The sequence below is a fragment of the Crocodylus siamensis genome, chromosome 1 (assembly GCF_052110815.1).
Source record: "Crocodylus siamensis isolate JL-2025a chromosome 1, ASM5211081v1, whole genome shotgun sequence".
NCBI classification, from domain to species: domain Eukaryota; kingdom Metazoa; phylum Chordata; order Crocodylia; family Crocodylidae; genus Crocodylus; species Crocodylus siamensis.
In genome coordinates this window covers 214062778-214081071 of record NC_143395.1, presented here as the reverse complement: position 1 = coordinate 214081071, position 18294 = coordinate 214062778, and the positions used below count along the sequence as shown (strand labels likewise).

General features: G+C 50.0%; 1 protein-coding gene across 1 annotated transcript in view; it reads left to right on the top strand.

Annotated features, from left to right (window-relative positions):
- The first annotated feature begins 1065 nt into the window (after positions 1-1065).
- The window catches only part of LOC149874107 (cell surface glycoprotein CD200 receptor 1-B-like), a 32487-nt gene continuing 15258 nt past the window's right edge, over positions 1066-18294 (top strand). Inside the window, exons 1-3 of the mRNA XM_090040645.1 lie at positions 1066-1123; positions 3925-4233; positions 6753-7001. Coding sequence (XP_089896771.1) covers positions 1066-1123; positions 3925-4233; positions 6753-7001 — 616 coding nt within the window. The remainder of the gene's footprint in view (positions 1124-3924; positions 4234-6752; positions 7002-18294) is intronic.

Below are 18294 nucleotides of genomic sequence, written 5' to 3'. Positions count from 1 at the left end.
GAGGGCTCAAGGCGACTGCGTGCCCCATGGAAGTCAATGGGACCTCCGCATACCACCCCTATAGTCCCAACCCAAACTACCAGTGTAACTATAACATAAACATAAGCCTTGGCTATAACATAACCTAACAGGGAAGTGGCCCTCTGCCCCTTTAAGTGTCTGCATACCTTCCAGCCCTAGGCTATCCTTGCCAGCTCTGCAAGCTTCACTGGGGTTCTGCAGGCAAGATAGCTATCCATGAAAGAGCCCTGCTGCCCAGAGCTCTTCACCCTGTGGCTGCCAGGGAGAGACTAGCTGGTTAGCTCAGGCTCTCAGCTTATATCTTCCCAGGGCCCTGCCCACTTCTGGTCAGCAGATTGCCTGCTAAGTGGCCTTTTTGCCCTGTTGCCCCAGCAACATGCAGCTGCTTCACCCTGCCTAGCTTGCATTCTACCTGCCCTGGCTGGGCTATTTGTCTTTTAAAGGAACAGGGAGTTTCAGGGTCTGTTACAGGAGGATACCACAAGTGACAGGGGGTAAATCCTTCACTTTGTGTCTCTTAATCACAATTCCAAACTGCAGCAGTCAAAAGCTTGGAGGTAGGCTGGGCTGGCATTTTCCAATGTTGTGTTCATACTACAGCACCTAGTTATCAACTCTCTTATTCATGTGCTTAATCTGGAGAGTATGAACAATGCTATTGAAATTTAATGGGACTTGCTTTAGGAAGGCAGGCATTCAGAATAACCCTGATCCAACTACACACTTGAAGGGCTTGAATGACCACATTTATGCCTTTTTATAGACTGTGTGGTAAAAGCAAGGAGAATTACTCCCATGTGACACTGAACAATACACTTCACTGCGAGTATATTTAGTCCAATAACAGCAGAAAGGACCTCTGGGTGGACCTTGTCAAAATACACCTCACTGCAAGAATACCTGGTCTAATGGGTCCATGGAATGACATGTGTCCCCAGCAGCTGGGGGTGGTATGGCTGTGGCAGCAGTGGTTGGAGCCCAGCAGCAGGGAGCAGGGAGCTCCTGCAGATGCCACTGGCACTGTCAACAGCAGTGGGGGTGGGAATGGCGAGCACAACCACAGGTCAGCAACCACCCACAGGCACCGCCGGCAGCATTGGCGGTGAGCAGGGGTGATCATGGACTGCCTGCAGATGCCACCAGCAGTGGTAGAGCAGGGTGGCAAGCAGTGACCGCCCGCAGGCACCACCAACAGTGTCAGTGGCACATTTCTGCAGGGGGTGCACGTGCACCCGTGTGCATCCCCTACATATTGCCCCTGGATGGGACCACTGGAGAGTGGTTCTCTCTGCCAAGCAGTAGAAATTAGATAATAAGGAACCTCGCCACATATGAAGCAAAGGTAGAGGGTGTGGACAGACATAATGCTTAAAAAAAAATTCTAAATACAATTTGAAGCCTATGAAAATAGATGTACATGCCACTTATGACTGGCTTAAACTTCCTGACTAAGTACAGAGAGTCAGAAAGCCCAAGGATGAATCAACTCAGTCTTTCAGATTAGTCTAAGCTGCATAGATTGAACCACTAAGCAAGTGAACAGACATTAACTTTTCATTCCAGAAATGCAGCCACCTGCCTGAAGTGGCCCAGGCCGAAGCTGGTGGGTGCTAGAACATGCCTCCCTGAGGCTGAGGCGAGCCTGCCCACCCCGTGGAGGGGGGGGGGGCAGGGAAAGAGGGAGGGAGGTGCAAAGCATCCTAGGATGCTGGGGGACTGCGAGTTATCTAGAATCTAGAGGGAATATGGGATATATGTTTAACAAACCAATTTAACCTAAATCAGTTAAGTCTGATACTACATCCACAGAGGTTTATCGTAAACAAGTTTCAGCCATTTTGAAAGCAGCTTATGTGCAGTGAACTCTGGGCAAGGGACAGAAATGACACATAAACCTGTTTAAGTAATTGGAAACTGGTTCATACCTGTAACATGACAAAAGCCAGGTACACTTTTACTGGTATAAGTGATAGGAAACTGATTTATAACTATAATAGAACAGAAGTTTGACACACACAAATGGAAAAATAAAAAATGGTTTAAAAATGGCAGAAGCTGGCCTAAGATTTGCCCCCCCCCCACCTGCCTCCCTCCTGCAACAAAGGGTAAACGTGTGTTCTGTTTGCTATTCTAACCTACACCGCTTACAGAAAACCACATATTTTAGATTGATTCCACCTTGAATATTTTGAATGTCTGTACCTAGCCCTGTTATGTTACAGATTGGAACTGGTTTCTGATCACTTATACCAGTTTATGTATAATTTCAGTTTCTAGCCTCTGAACACTGAAAAATCAAGACTATTTTGAACTGGTCCTCTGTGTGCCAGTTCAATGTTATGTAGCATTCCATGCTGAGCGAGTATCTGGTCAGTCCTATCCCAAACTGCATCCTTCCTCACCCCCGTAAACACATGCAGGGCCAGGGGCTGCTCTGGGGTGCCACCAGCACTGTCTATTCTCCAAACATCTGTTCCCTACACACACCAGAGTCCATATGGGTGGAAGCAAAGCTTCAATGTGAATTTGCCTTCCCTGCTACAGACACCGGACGGTGGCGTTCCATGCTCATTTGTGGTGGGATGCTTAGAGTCATAGAGGAGTAAGGTTGGAAGGGTCCTCCAGAGGTCCTAACTAAGGCAGGATCATCCCTATCCATACCATCTGACACAACCCTAATCAATTCTAAACTCTAGCAGTGCGGGAGTTGGGGTGGAAGAGCAAGATCTCTGGCAGGGAGGTGAAATTGAGAATGCTGCTTTCTGGGCCTGGGTTGAAAAGCTGCAGGTCTTGGGGCAGAGCGCACAGCCATCTGGTCACCACATGTAGGGGCCACACAGCTCCCACAACTCCTGGCAACCCACCCATTGCCACCTGCCTCAAATGAGCCTGGGATTCTGCTGATTGAGGTTTATTTCTTGTCAAGAGGTTCAGGCTCTCCACCCTGCACACAGATCCCTCTGCATCCCTAATCAAGATACCACTACATAGATTTTAAGAAAGTGTATTTATGTTCTTTATTAAGCTCAAGCACTTTTTCTGTGTTTAATTTATTTTTGAGAAGAGGGAGCAGAAATTGAAGTTGTGGGCCGTGACTTCTTCCCTTTTCCTGGCATCTGGCCAACCTAGGTTTTCTTGCCCTTCTAATTCTGGGCAAACACAGCTAATAGTAAACTAGTTGGTTCATGTTTATTCTAGTGTAGTACATCATAATTTGGCCTACTGGGATGGGGCAAATATATTGAACACACGGGACTCAATATGTTGGATGCTTATGGCAGAGAAACTTGGTCTAAATTCAGGCTTATCCCAGCATAAGTACAACAAATATAAACCATAATGTCATATTCATGCTGGTAATTTTATGAACTGCAGACCAGGGTGTGTACCTCATGCAAAGCCTCTCTGATCCTGCTGAGCTTCCAGCTATTAAACCAAAGCTCTGGCTGTGGATGGCACAGCAGCAGCAAAAGGCCAGAAACAGCTGCAGTCTAGAATAGGCTGATGGCTAAGACTGTGCTCTCCTCAGCACCATTTTCCATCACAATTGCTGCCAAAGCCAGAAGAAAATAAAAAAGTTATCCCAGGAGCTCCTCCAGCACAGCTGTGCCCACAGGGTCAGCCGGGCTCCACTCCCCACCAGGGCTCACCTTCTGAAACTTGGAACTGTGGCTGCAGTAGGGAAAAAGATTGTATGGAGCTGGGGATAAACCTACAGACTGGGGGCACAGGCACACATTAAATTAGCAGTTGCTGGTTGAAGCTATGAATACATGGAACAGCTTCAGGATCTGAAGAGGTCCGAATAAAGTAGTGCAGCGCACTACAAGTTATTGTTCTAAGACTTGGAATAGTTTCCTAGGTGACTTCTCAAGTGTCTTCCTTTCCCTGTGCTTTCTCCAGAAAACATCAGCAGGTCTGCCAGTAGCAGGGTTCTGCTGCCCTGTCCTAGCCCTTCATGGGACAGTCTGGTAGCAGTAACTTGGAAGATACGACCATGGAGTGGAGCTCACTGCAGCCTGGCCTACAGGGACGACACACACACGGTGAACAGAACAAACTGCAGTGAGAGTCTGGACTGGAAGTCTGAACCAGAGCAGAATTTTACTCTTCAGCTTCCATCAGTGCAACTCACTGACGAGGGCTTTTACATCTGTGAAATCGTAACCAGTGATCAGAACTTCCACCGATGCTACCGTCTGACTGTGTTAGGTAGGAAATACCTTGTACTGTTCTTCAGTGGGCTACATGATCAGACCCAGACCTGACACTGAGCTCCTCTTCCTGTATGAGGATGAGAATACAGGCTTGGAGAGTGCCTCACTGGATAAGCCCAGTCACATTTTGATCTCTGATTCCTGTGATTAACACCCTCTCTCTCTGCCCCTACCGTCTCCTTTCCCTCTCTCCAGCCTCCTTCTCTTTCTGCTGCCCCTTGCAGCAGTAGAGCCTCACTCTTGGGCTGGAAGGAACAGGCAGGTTTGAGCGAGTTTTCTATTGGGTATTGTGGCAGGATGGCCCCTAGGGATGCCGTGACCTCCCCTAGTGTCCTTGTCTACCATGCCAAGTCTGGACCTTTAACACATCCTCTGTCTCACCCGCCACATCTTTGATCTTGTTAGTTCAGCGAAGGAGGCTGCCTTCCTACCCTTCTTGGCACGGGGCCGGTCTTACGGTGCCAGGATTTCCTCGGAGTCCCAGTGCTGGTCTTATCCCGGGGCCAACTCATACCCATACCCGGGCCTTCTGTGCCCCCACTGAGGCCTTTGCTCACACCTCTTGCGCTCGCTGCCCACTCTCGGGCCTGTCTATGCCCCAGTTGGGCTTGTGGTCATGCCTTGTGCACTCCCCGCCCACACTCAGGCCTATGCCCCACTGGGACTCTTCCAATTGGGGCCTGTCCCAGTACTGCCCACACTGGGGCTGGGGTCAGGACCCCCCACACACAGTACCCTCCTTGGTGCCAGGAACTCCCCCACCTTACTGGGGAGCTCCTGCTGAGGCCTCCTCCACCCCTACAGCCTCACCTGGTCCTCCAGTGTAATAATCACAACTCCACAACTATGCTGGCTCACTCACATACCTGTCAGGGTTCTCTCCACTCCTGCATCATTGCAGCTGGTCACACTGACTCCGGCTGCTCAGCTCTTCCACAGAGCTCCTGCTCCTGTGGCTTCCCTCCTTATGAAGGCCAAGCCTCACCCCCTAGCGATCAGCTGATCTACTCAGCTCCAACAGCTAACACCTGCTGCCTTGCTAACTGGCAGCTAAGCCATTTCTTATCTTCAGTAGCAGGCACCCTAGTGCCCTGCTTCAGGTATAAAGACCTCTCTCTGTTAGAGGGGAACCTCTACCCGATTATCCCTTTACCCAGCTATGCGTTCCAAAAGTGATTTTCATTAGGTTAAACCAAGGCGAAGGAAAGGTGCTAGAGCAACAGTTCTAGTACTTGAAGCCTTCAATTCACAGCAGATGTGACTCTGCAGGTAGCGCTGAGACTGGTGGGTACACAAAGGAGAGACAAGGAAGTGGAAAATTCATCCGGGGCCAAAGATGTAGTTTGGGCTGATGGGCTAGTTCTTTTCACAGCTGCCTTTTTTCTTATTTTTAAGAAGGAGCCAATTCTACCTGGACACTCAGTTAAACACACTGCAGAAAACTTTTGTTTTGCTTTGGCAGAGTTTGCCCACCTCTACTGTGGCAAAAGGGAAAGCTGTCGGAGGGCCAAGTGCCCCTGACCTGTTGGGGACTCCAGTCTTTCCCTCCGTGGTGGTAACAGCCTCTGAGGCCACCTGGGGGGCCTGCTAACAGGCCAGGTGCTGCCCCAGCTTGGGGAAGAGTTGGATCAGGCCAGCAGCCCACCTGGGCAGCCCCAGGGGACTCTGCTACCTTGGTGGAAAGGACCGGAGCACCCCCACAGCTCAGGGGCAGTTCAGCCTGTTGGCAGCCTGCCATGCAGCCATGGGCAGTCTCTGACTCTGAGGAAAAAAAAAAAAAGGATTGGGCCTCTCGCCATAACTTGACAGAAAATTGAAAAGGTAGGTTTCAATTAAAAACCTAAAGTTTCAATTTATGAGGCATGAAAACTCTGGAGGAGAGCAGGGAACCTGTATCTACAAGGGGAGGAAAAGATGCTAGTAGGGGTGCGGATGCCTCTTCTTTTTTGTGAGTATACCTGGGGGATGAGATTTTGGTGGATGCCTGGTTCTGTTCACCCAGGATCAGTTGTATTTCTGTTAAAAATGTACTAATAAAAACTGGAGGAGCGGCTGAAAGGGGTAGTTTGGAGGCCACGCAGCAGAGTGCAGAAGAGCACACTGCAATATTTAACCTGGAGAGGGCCAGGCAGAGGTTGTAGGACCCAGAGCCAGGGTCAGGGACCCAAGGAACAGAAACTAGGAGAGGCAGGAGATTCAGTAAGAAGGGGAGATAAAGGGAGCACCGGAGGCCAAGACTGGTCTGATACACCAGACTCCCTTTTAAGCCACTAAGGCAACCTCCCCAGACACTAAGTTATCTCAAGACTTTTTTATTATATTTGGTGGCAAGCAAAGGCATGGCAAGTGAAGGCAAAAGCAGAGAAAAACAAAAGGTGACCGCAAGAAGTGTTCACTGCCACACTACCTTCATTCCCATTCCTGTCCCTATGCTAGGCTTCTCCAGGTAGAAATGAGGAGGGCACCATGTTAAGCGCATCAAACCAAATCTTTCTCTTCTCTTATGCCTTGCAGTCCCTCCGAAGGTGACCCTGAATTGTGACAGCAATGGCAATGTGGTGTGCAAGGCAGCTGCAGGAAAACCAGCTGCACAAATCTCGTGGGTCCCAGAAATCCCTCACAGTGGTAAGTATGAATCTCACCCCAATGGAATAGTGACTGTTCTTGGTAAATATGTAGCTAATCCCACCAGAGACAGTCAAGTAACCTGCTCTATCTCTCATTCAACGGGAAATTGGAGCCAATCCATAGACTACCACTCAGGTAAGAGTTAGTATCACTTTCCTCTGTTTAATCTGCACTCATAACTGCTGAATACGTGTGCTCCCCTGGCTCAGGGAATCATCAGTGATACTGATCAGCCTGCCACAGGGACTGCAAGAGCTGTAAACTATTTGGATAGTGAAACCTGATAAAGCTACAGAAACCTACTATAAAAGTCCAGACTTACACAGGGACCTTTCCCTGTGCTCTTACCACAGCAATGTCTAGCCTGGCAGACAGGGCCAGGTAGGGGACAGTTAACTGGCTGTTGAGCCTTTCACTAGTTCTCATGTGACTCAGTGGCTTGGGCATGGGGAGATTTGGCCTCTGTTTCTGGCTCTGCTGCAGACTCCACGCATGAGCTTGGGGGAAAAAAAACCTGTATGCCTTAATTTTCCATTAGGAAAAAGAGGGATGGTTCTTTACATTTATCACTGTTAGTGACTGAGTGGGGGGACTAGGATGGGATCATTGTTTGCATGCCTTGTTCCTTATACATTTCCACTAAGGCAGCCAGGATTTGCCACTGTTACAGGATACAGGCTTGGATCTAGGACCTTGGGTCTGACAACTGTGCCAATTCTGATGTTGTTTTAGAAGCAAGCTGCAATTTCTCCATGATTCTATAAATGTTTTAAATTGAAGTTAAAAGCAGCCTGCACTCCTCTGATGGATGGAACAAAAGAAATGATCAGTGAGGAAGCGTAACTGAAATAGCAACTCTCCCTGTTTAGAAAGGAGTCATTTTTGTCTTCGGTGGATCTTAATTCTGTCTGGTCTCCTCAGCTTGCTGGTCATTTTGGTTTTCGTTGACCTGTGTCTGCCCTATGATGGCCGGTATGTATTGTATAGCATTAGTGAATCAATTTGTCTAGATTTGATATTACGCCTATGGTATTGTAACATACCCTGCAACCCAAGGAACCACCACAGGGAACCACCAAGGGAGGTTTCCACTTTCATACAGGGACTTGTAAATTACCTGCCAAGAATGATGGGGGGTGGGCAGGGACCAAGCCCTGTGTTCCCCCCACATCTGGGACCCTTGTCTGCCACTTGGGGTCTACCTCCGCACCCCCCAACAGTGCTGGGGAGCCAGCTATGAGGCAGGGAGTTGCGGGATGTCCCCACTGCTTGGGGGAGGAGGTGGAGGTGGGTGGGAGGGAGGGAGGGAGCCACTGCCACCTGAGGCAGGGAGGTGGGGGGGGAAGCCCCACTGCTTGGGTGGCCAGGGTGTGTTTCCCACTGCCACACACTTCGCTGAGAGTGGTGCAAACTGGGGCCCCCACAGCCCAGCCCGTGCAGCCAAATGCCATCTCTCGGTGCCAAATGCCATCTTTCACAGTTGGCCAAAAGCATTACAGCCAACCAGACAGCCAGCCAGCCTTTTATTATATTAGGATGTTGGGGATCAGAGTCACAAGCCAATGGGCTAAGGACATTGGGAGAAGTATTGGTAAATAAGGGTACATACACTTAGGATGCATATGACAGATAAAAAACTGTCACTATGGTGAAATCACTCAAGAACAGATAACAGGTAACAGATAGGGAAATACCTGAGCTAGCTGAATCCCCTCCATGACTCCAGAGAGACTCCAAACTTGTCTCTGGTCCCAAAACACCTGTATGCCATCTGTCCAGGCTCCATGTCTGAGCCCCTCTGTGGCATCTCACAGTCCTAGCTGCTTCCTGCTCTCATGCCACCTGCCTCTCTTTCTGCCCTGCTGTTCTGCTCCCCTAGGCTGCTCCTTTTGCTTCCTCCTTTCTTCTGTAGCATTCTGGAAGTTGTAGTGCCTGCTACAGTTCATTCTCCAAGATGCCTTGCGGCTCCCAGGAGCTGTAGTTCACCTTACAACATTACAGGGCATGACAGTATCATACAAGGATACCATGCCAGTCAGTGCCGTCTGAGCACATGGCAGGTACAGCAAAGGGAGGTATTCTGAATTTCAGTGAGTGCAACACCTCTGGAGGAAAGGAGTACAGGATTGTTAACCTGCCTACCTCTTGCACCCAGGGGATCTTCCTGTGAGGATGGAGACCCAGCAGAGTAAAGCTGTCATCTACATATGACAGGATCTGTCAGTCAATCAGCTCTGTTGAGCCACTAGGCAGGGGGTCAGCTTCTCTGCCCAGTAGGCCTCTCCTAGTTGCACAGGGCTGAACAGGGCTGCCTGGTAGAAGGGCAGTAAAGAGAATCAGGCAACAGACCCGTCAGTGTTGCATTGTGTGAGGAATCTCCCTGGATAGAGCTGCACTTCTGACCATACAGGCCTTCACAAACTGACCCTGAGGGAGGCAGTTCCAGGATAGGACTGCAAAAAATACTATATTTTGACCTAGAAAACTGCACCAGGAGAAAACCTCATCCATCTCCTCTTACCCCTTTGTCTGAGCTCCTGGTACTTCACTTCATGACCTCCTCCTCTTTCCTCACAAGAGAATTTGTTCTTACCCTTTCAGTGAGCTTTAACTCTGTATGGCTCCTGTCCTGCAGCTGGGATCAGCTCTGTAAGGCTCAGGCTGGCTCCTACCCTGCAGCCCTTCTTAAGGGCACTGACCCAGATACCATTATTCAAGGCTAGCTGACCCCCCAGCCCCTTCCTGCAGACTCATTCTGGAGCTGTATTTGAGGAACTCCTCTAGCACCTGAGCCTTGCTGCAGAATACACTGGCCTTCAGTCTCTGAGCAGCTTCTGCCCCAGCAACATCTCTCACTTCCCTGGTTCATGACCCTCCCTTCAGCTTGCACCTAGATTTCAGCTTCTAGATTCTCCCTGCAGATCTGACTCCTGACCCCAGTACGTCTTATTCTTGGACTTTTGCCTTGTGGATTATCCCTTGGACTTGGTAATTAGGTTTCTGATTTCCAGTCCCTGACCCTGGCTTGTGGCCTCTGACCTTTTAACCACCAGCTCCACACCCAGCTCTACCCACTAGGCCAGATGACCTGGTGGCCCAGGACAAATGCCACTGTTCTGCTCTCCTCTGGTGCTAGCCACTCCCTCAGCTGTGAGCAGTGGCTCCACAAATGCAGGATCATGAGACCAGAAATGCAGAGTCAAGAGGTGCAAGTGTGATAGTAATGGAGGATCTGAGAAGGCCTTTAGTTGTCCTTGGGACAGCAGTAGAACTCCATAGTGTTACTAGTGCAGAGTGAACCGGGCACCAGCCCGTGGCACCTATTTAGACTAAAAGCCAGAAGGGCTGCCAAAGGAAAATGGGCGGTGCTTGGCATTGCCCTGCTGCACACTGTGCTTAGGGTGCCACAATTGCTAGTTATACCTCTGGACTTGTTATTTGCAGAATAGAAAAGTTCTGAAAAGCCGGTGTCCCCCTGGTCCCCAGTGGGAGAGTCCATCTTCTGCCTTAGATTAGGCAGGTGAGATGTCTAATATTCTGTTGTTTTCCCTTCCCACAGGTTTTGTCACAGATCCCAAACTCTGGCAACTGGTCCCCCAGACAGCACTGGAGCAGAAACAGCAGTATAAACCAAGATGTCACCAAATTATGGTCTGTGTGGAGTGTAACAGAAAGCCCCCTTTTTCTGCCTGCTTCCCCCCTCCTCCTAGTGTGACAAGAAGCCCCCCTTCCATCATATATTCCCCTCTGGCCATAGATAGCAAAGGCCTCTTGCCTGCATTTGCTTTCCCCTCTTTAGATATGTCTCTTCTCTTCTACCTTTTCTTCCTTCCTCCCTTTTTTCTTTCCTTCTTCCTTTTTTCACTATAAGATATAAAATTATTTGGGTATTTTGGTATAAGGAATTGTGTTTTACATTTTGTATGTGTGCATTTTGTATCCATGGCATTTGCAACTCTTGTGTTTTATAGTCTTGTAGTTTATATTTTATACTCTTTACCTTATAACTGAATATGTTCTATTTTTAGAAGTAAGTACACTGTAACAAAGTTAGCAAGGGCAGGAATTGAACTGCCGCCTCCCTGTATCAGGCTGTCCCCTGAGTGAGTGAATGAATCAATAATTGAATGTGTAAGTTAATGAGCGGCAATTAACACCATGAAACCACAGACTAACCAGAGGAAAGAATCAATACAGATCTAGGAATTCCCTGAAACTTCACTGTTAGAAGTACAGAAATCCTGCTTTGAACTAATCAATGATGGTGACCAACTCTTGGGGCTGAAATACCCCCAGATTAACGACTTCCAGAGCCCTATTCATCATGGCAGTGAATTTATCAGAATTCATCAACAGACTCCCAAGACTGCACGTACTCGCGGACGTGACCCCTGGGCTGACAGCTGCCATCCAGCAGCCACCAAGGGGGACATCCCATGAAGTCAATGACCCCTCAGTTGGGTAAGCCTGAGAATTGGGGATTCACCAAAGTCTGCCAGAGAGGGATATAAGGGAGCGATGAATGACCCCCCCATGGTGCCCTTTTTGACCTGACCAGCACCATGCCTGTCCAGACAGAAGGACAAGCTGGTGACCCCCTTCTGAAGTAATATTGCACTGAAAGAAGCCTCAACAGGCCATCGATGGCAGACTCCAGCACTTGGGGATAGGTATATCTTGACACTGGGGCTGAGTATTCACAGCTAGCTGCTGTGAGTGTGTGTATGAATGTGTGTGTGTTTGAGGGGATCAGCCCCAAGGTTTATGATCTAATTTTTGTATCCATCCAATAAACTAGAATTTTATGATGATCCTGTGAGTTGGTCCTTTGTAGCCAACAGGAGAACCTGTCAGATTCTGCTTTCTGCAGCTGTTTTCCGTAAACTGGCCACTAGACACTGACATACATAAGACAGAGCCAATCAGTACCTTGATTCATCCTTGCAACATGTACCTCTGTCGTGGTCCCTGTCTCAAATTAGGATCCTTGGCATCCAAAGGCCATGGCCTCTACCAAGTCTCCTTGCTAAAAGGGAGGCATATACCCAATGGAGAGATGGGGTCATCACCAAGAAGGACTATGTTACAGTCGCCCGAGGATGTAGGGGGGCAGTCAGGAGGGCCAAGGCAGAGTTGGAGATAGGACTAGCTTCCCGGATTAAGGACAATAAGAAGTCCTTCTTCAAATACATAGGGGGTAAAAAGAGGGTCCCGGGTAATGTGGGGCCCCTGCAGGACACGATGGGCAACTTAGTCATCACGCCACATGACAAAGCTAACATATTTAACGATTTCTTTGCCTCTGTCTTCCTAAGTAGGGACCAGTTCAGCCACCTCCCTGCTGGGCCCCCCTCGGGCCCCGAGAGAGACACGCCTGGGCCAGGGGTTAGCGAGGAGTTAGGGTACTTCTGGAGAGGCTGGACGTGTTCAAGTCCGCTGGTCCGGACGATCTTCACCCTAGGGTTCTACAGGAACTGGCCGAGGTCATTGCGGGACCCCTGGCGCGGCTCTATGAGCACTCGTGGTGCTCTGGCGAGGTGCCGGAGGACTGGAAGAGGGCCAATGTGGTCCCTATCTTCAAAAAGGGAAAAAAAGAGGACCCGGGAAATTACAGGCCAGTTAGTCTTACCTCAATCCCGGGTAAGCTCTTTGAAAAAATTATCCTGGCACACATCCAGGAGGGCCTTGCGGGGGAATGCATGCTCAGGGGCAACCAACATGGGTTCATCAGTGGCAGGTCTTGTCAGACCAACCTGGTGGCCTTTTACGATCAGGTCACCAAATCATTAGACGCAGGGGTTGCTGTGGATGTAGTCTTTTTGGACTTCCGGAAGGCTTTCGACACTGTCTCTCACCCTGTCCTCATCAAAAAGCTGGGAGACTGTGGTGTCGATGCCCACACGGTCAAATGGGTCGCCAACTGGGTGGAGGGCCGCACCCAGAGGGTGGTAGTGAATGGGTTCTTCTCGACCTGGAAGGATGTGGGCAGTGGGGTTCCGCAGGGCTCGGTCCTCGGGCCCGCACTGTTCAACATCTTCATCAGTGACTTGGATGACGGGGTAGAAAGCACCCTGTTCAAGTTTGCTGATGACACTAAGATGTGGGGGGATGTGGGTGCACTAGAAGGGTGCAATAGACTACAAGCTGACCTTGACAGGTTGCAACGGTGGGCGGATGAGAATAGGATGGGGTTTAACACTGATAAGTGCAAGGTGTTGCACATGGGGAGGAAGAACCGGCACCACACTTACAGGTTGGGGAACTCCCCTCTTGCCAGCACGGAGACGGAAAAGGATCTTGGAGTCGTCATTGACTCCACGATGAACATGGGCCGGCAGTGTGGGGAGGCAGTCAAGAAGGCCAACCGTACCCTGTCATGCATCCACAGATGCATCTCGAGCAGGTCCAGGGAGGTGATCCTCCCCCTCTATGCGGCACTGGTCAGGCCGCAGCTGGAGTACTGCGTCCAGTTCTGGGCGCCACACTTCAAGAGGGACGTGGATGATATGGAAAGAGTTCAGAGGAGGGCCACTCGTATGATCAGGGGTCAGCAGGGCAGGCCTTATGAGGAGAGGCTATGGGACCTGAACCTGTTTAGCCTCCACAAGAGAAGGTTAAGGGGGGACCTTGTGGCCTGCTACAAACTGGTCAGGGGGGATCAGCAGGTATTGGGGGAGTCCCTGTTCCCCCGTGCGCTGCCAGGAGTGACCAGGAATAACGGTCACAAACTGGCGGAGGGTAAGTTTAGATTAGATATTAGGAGGCGCTACTTCACAGTCAGGGCGGCTAGGGCCTGGAACTGGCTTCCAGGGGAAGTGGTGCAGGCTCCTAGCCTGGGGATTTTTAAAAGGAAGTTAGATGAGCACCTTGCCGGGGTCATCTGACCCCGGTGCTCTTTCCTGCTAAGGCAGGGGGTCGGACTAGATGATCTACCTAGGTCCCTTCCGACTCTAGCTACTATGAAACTATGAAGTCTCCCACATTACATCAGTAGCTGTGATGCAGATGGTTCTTGGACAGCCACAGGGCCATAGATGTTTGAATTATTTTTTTCTCTCTCTCCTTTAAAAAAAGCATTGTTATAATATGAGAAGCAGGTACTTTTTAAGTAAGTGTTCCAAAACAAAATGGACAAAATCTATCAAGGCACTTAGGTTCTTTCTCTTCTTCTTTAAGGAAAGAGTAAGTTTAAATACACCTGAAGGTCCAAAGTTGGCAACCCAAGACAATTTTATTTTACTAACCACCAAACTTTTCTTTTATTGACACACATCTTTACAGAAATGTGTTGCAAACTGCAAATGAAACCTTTCTGCCAGGTGTTGGGCAAGGCTCACATTTGTTACTCTAATATCAACCATAATAAAAAAAGTTTGGTTATCAGTAAAAAGTTTTGTGGCATATGAGCACATCCCCCACAAGTGTGGCACCTTGAACTATTTGAGGTGCCACAAAACACATGCAGTGCATGTGCACCCATGTGCCATGCTATTAATTTGGAGAGCGGTGGGTTTTTTTTACATTGGGAGATCCCAGTGCCAAAAAATACAGCTGCTAAAAAAAGCAACACAGTGCATACCATAGCAACAAGCACTGTCAGAAACTAGAGCCTGGCCAGCTAGAGCCACTCTCCAGCTGCTGGCCAGGTTCTGAGTGGCCATCTCTGCACTGCTGCTGCCTCAAAAGATCCCCCAGGACCCCAGGTAAGGCTGCTGGGGTACAACAGGCACTGGTCCCAGCTTTCTCTATCCTACCTTGGTCACTTTCCCATGAGCTGCAGCACATGTGCAGGGGCATGCCCAGCAACAAATAGCAGCAGCACACGTTTGTGTCACAGGAAAGGTGAACTCTGCACGTGCATGCTTGTGGGGACACACCCTATTAATAAAAAAGCAGTTCTAATGCTGGCAATGTTCCTTGACTGCTGCAATGGTTTTACATTGTGTTGTCCCTTCCTGGGTCCCCCACTCACCTTGACACTCCTGAATGCACCCAATACTGTGCTACCCTGGCAGCCTTACATTTACCAGCCTCCACCCCCTTGTCCTAGTGTGGACTCCCAAAGAGGGACTACTGTCTGTGACCCAGCAGTCAGCTCAGTTTTTTAGCAGACCTATGGGCAGGCATTTTTTTAAACACCTGGTAATTCTGTCAGGCTCCGATTCACGCTCTTACCATGGAACACACTGCTTGCTGATCTATCCCTCTAGTCTCCGCACTCCAGCCTTGTCCTCACCCTAGGAAACGAGTGCTACTGTGAAGGACCAGCTCACCTGTGCAATGGACATAATCATACAAAACTGCTGTCATTATAGACTTCCATAAGCCTTCCTCATAGCCACAAATGGCCTCCAGTAATCACTTGTCAGCATTACTATGGTGGACTTTACATGATCTGGAACATGTTTATGCCTGGGGTGGATGGATAGAAAATTTTCCTCTTGCACTTGAAGCACGAGCATTTGCATTCTGTCAAAACATTGTTCAATTGCTGCACAAATCTGTTTCCAACAGAGACTGATGTCACATGTCTCAGGAAAAGAGGCAAACTGCAATGGATCTTTTGTAAAAGTGCAATGGTGTACCTTGAAGAAATCCCCTCCTCCTTACTTGGGTCAGCCCAGGTGACCCCTTTCCCTCCCTGCTTCTCTTGGATCAGGCTGGTCAATCAGGTGACCTGGTCAGATAAAATTCCTAGGGGGAGTAGTGTAGCAGGGCATTAGAGTGCCTGCTACTGAAGATAGGAATGGCTTAGCTGCCAGTTATTAAGGCAGCAGGTGCTAGTTGTTGGGAGCTGATTAGATCAGCTGACCACCAGGGGGCAAGGCTTGGCCTTCATAAGGAAGGGAAAGCTGTGGCTAGACACAGTTCCCTGGGGGGGGGGGGGGGGGGGGGGGGTTGAGAGGAGGCGGGGGCGGGACTCCTGACAGGTATGTGAGAGAGCAGCATAGTTTTGTGGAGTTGTAATTATTACACTGGAGGACTGGGCGAGGCTGTAGGGGTAGAGGAGGCCTCAGCAGGACCTCCCCAGTAAGGTGGGGGAGTTCCTGGCACCATGGAGGGTGCCGTGTTGAAAGGTTGTTCTGACCCCAGCCCGTTGGGGTGACTTTGGGAAGAGCAGAGTAGAGGTGGAAGCCCAGTAGGGTGTGGGCCCAGGAAGGTGGGTCTAAGTAATGGGGGGGTCCCAACCCCAGCCCAGTGTGGGCATTACTGGGACAGGCCCTAATTGGGAAGAGCCCCAGTGGGGTGTAGGCCCAAGTTGGGCATGGGGAGTGTATGGGGTGTGACCATGGGGCCCCAGTGGGGGCATAGGCAGGCCCGGGTGTGGGTGGGGAGCTCATGGGGTGCGACCATGGGCCCAGTGGGGGCATAAAAGGCCTGAGTGCGGGCAGGGAGCGCACAGGGCAAGATTACAGGCCTGAGTGCGGGCATAGAGACCGTGTGGGGTGCGGGATGCAGGCCAGGGCGCAAGTGGCCATGGAATATAAGGGAGGCAGGCCCAGGTGGGGCACTGCCTATGAGATCTGAAGCCCTGAGTGGGGCATAAGCCCATTGGGAAGTCTGGGCTGGGTGAGAAGGGACACAGTCAGCAAGATGCCCAGGAGGGGGTGTGTCTAGTGACTAGGCCCCGGGAGAGGACCAGCACCGGGACTCAGGGAGAATCCCGGTACAGTAAGATCAGCCCCGTGCCAAGAAGGGTAGGAAGTAGCCTCCTTAACCAAACCAATAAGATCAAAGACGTGGTGGGCGAGATGGAGGATGTGTTAAATGTCTATGAAATCAGGAGGCGTGACTTCACGGTCAGGGTGGCTAGGGTCTGGAACCAGCTTCCAAGAGAAGTGGTGCAGGCTCAGGCTCCTACCCTGGGGGTGTTTAAGAGGAGGCTAGATGAACACCTTGCTGGGGTCATTTGACCCCGGTATTCTTTCCTGCCATGGCAGGGGGTCGGACTCGGTGATCTGCTCAGGTCCCTTCCGACCCTAGAAACTATGAAATGGACACCAGAGATTGGAGACCAGAGAAGCCCTCTCATAACTCTGGGTGCAGATGGCCTTAAGGGTTCCTGGACCACAGTTTGCAGGGGGGTTCTTGCCCGCCACATCAGGAGCTCCCCCTGTCTTCCCCCCCCCAGCACAACTCCAGATGGCATGCTCCCCACTCTGCCATCCCAGTGAGGACATCTGCACCCCCTGCCTCCGCTGCTTGCTCACTTCTTTCTTCTCTTCCTCCAGGAGGGTGTTGTGAAAATGATAAAAAAAGATTGGCAGAGTTGATTTTTATTCTGTTCCTTTATTTTTTCTTTAAAATGAAGGCTATGGCACACAGCAATGACTGGCTCACCCATGCCCTGGTGTTTAAGAGGAGGTTAGATGCACATCTTGCTGGGGTCATTTGACCCCGGTATTCTTTCCTGCCATGGCAGGGGGTCGGACTAGATGATCTGCTCAGTTTCTAGGGTCGGAAGGGACCTATGAAAGGACCCAGACTTGGCACGGTAGGCAAGGGCACTAGGGGAGGTCATGGCACCCTTAGGGGCCGCCCTGCCACAAGTAGGAAGCCCTCATCTTTCAGGCAGGCATTCTGAAAACTACAAGCAAGCACCCCAGGCAGCTGCCTGGTGATTTTCTGTAAGCAGAAACCTACCAGGAGTTAGGAATTGCATCCAGGCTAGTTGTGTCTTAAAAGAGTCCCTGTATCCAATCTCTGTAAAGATTCAAGTTGGTTTTGTTTGCTCAAAGTGTATTCTGACTTGCTTGTCTTACCGCCCCCTCCCACGCCCCCAACAGTAAAGGTGTTATGTTGCAACCTGTATCGTGCTGCTGTAAGGAAGTCTTTCCACCCCCTGCCTGGCCCGTGAATTTTTTTTCCTTTCTATCCTCCTTCAGCTTTTCCTAATGCTATCTAGGGATCCTTCAGGCTAAAAGAAGCACCCAGAAATATTACTGTGGGCAAAGCACCCGCAAGGTTCACGGGGTCTGTGTGCCCTAGGATGCACAGAGCCCTGCCAGAGACCAGTACCTGGGTAGTGGCAGCGTTACCCTTGGCTTGTGGGGGTTCTTCAGGAAGTGGGACAGCTGGCTGTAGGCTCCCCAAGGGAGACTCCCAAAACAAGGTTTTGGGCCTGGCACTGTGAGGCAGATGGCTCTGCATAGTAGTGTCCCTTCAGTACCATACAGAGCAATTTCTTCTTAACCCAACTTTGTTGATCTGGAATTATGATAGAATAGAGAATTTAATGGGCTCTTTCAAGCTAACTTTTTCAGTCATGTGCTTACACTCATTAGGCATTTATATACATACTTGGGGAGGGGACCGCTTTAATTACAGTGTCTCTGAGAGCTGCTCTAATTAAACTGCCCAGAGCACTATGCGTATCAGCATCCTCATACTGAAAAATGGCTAATTAAAGATTGTCAAACAAGCTTAA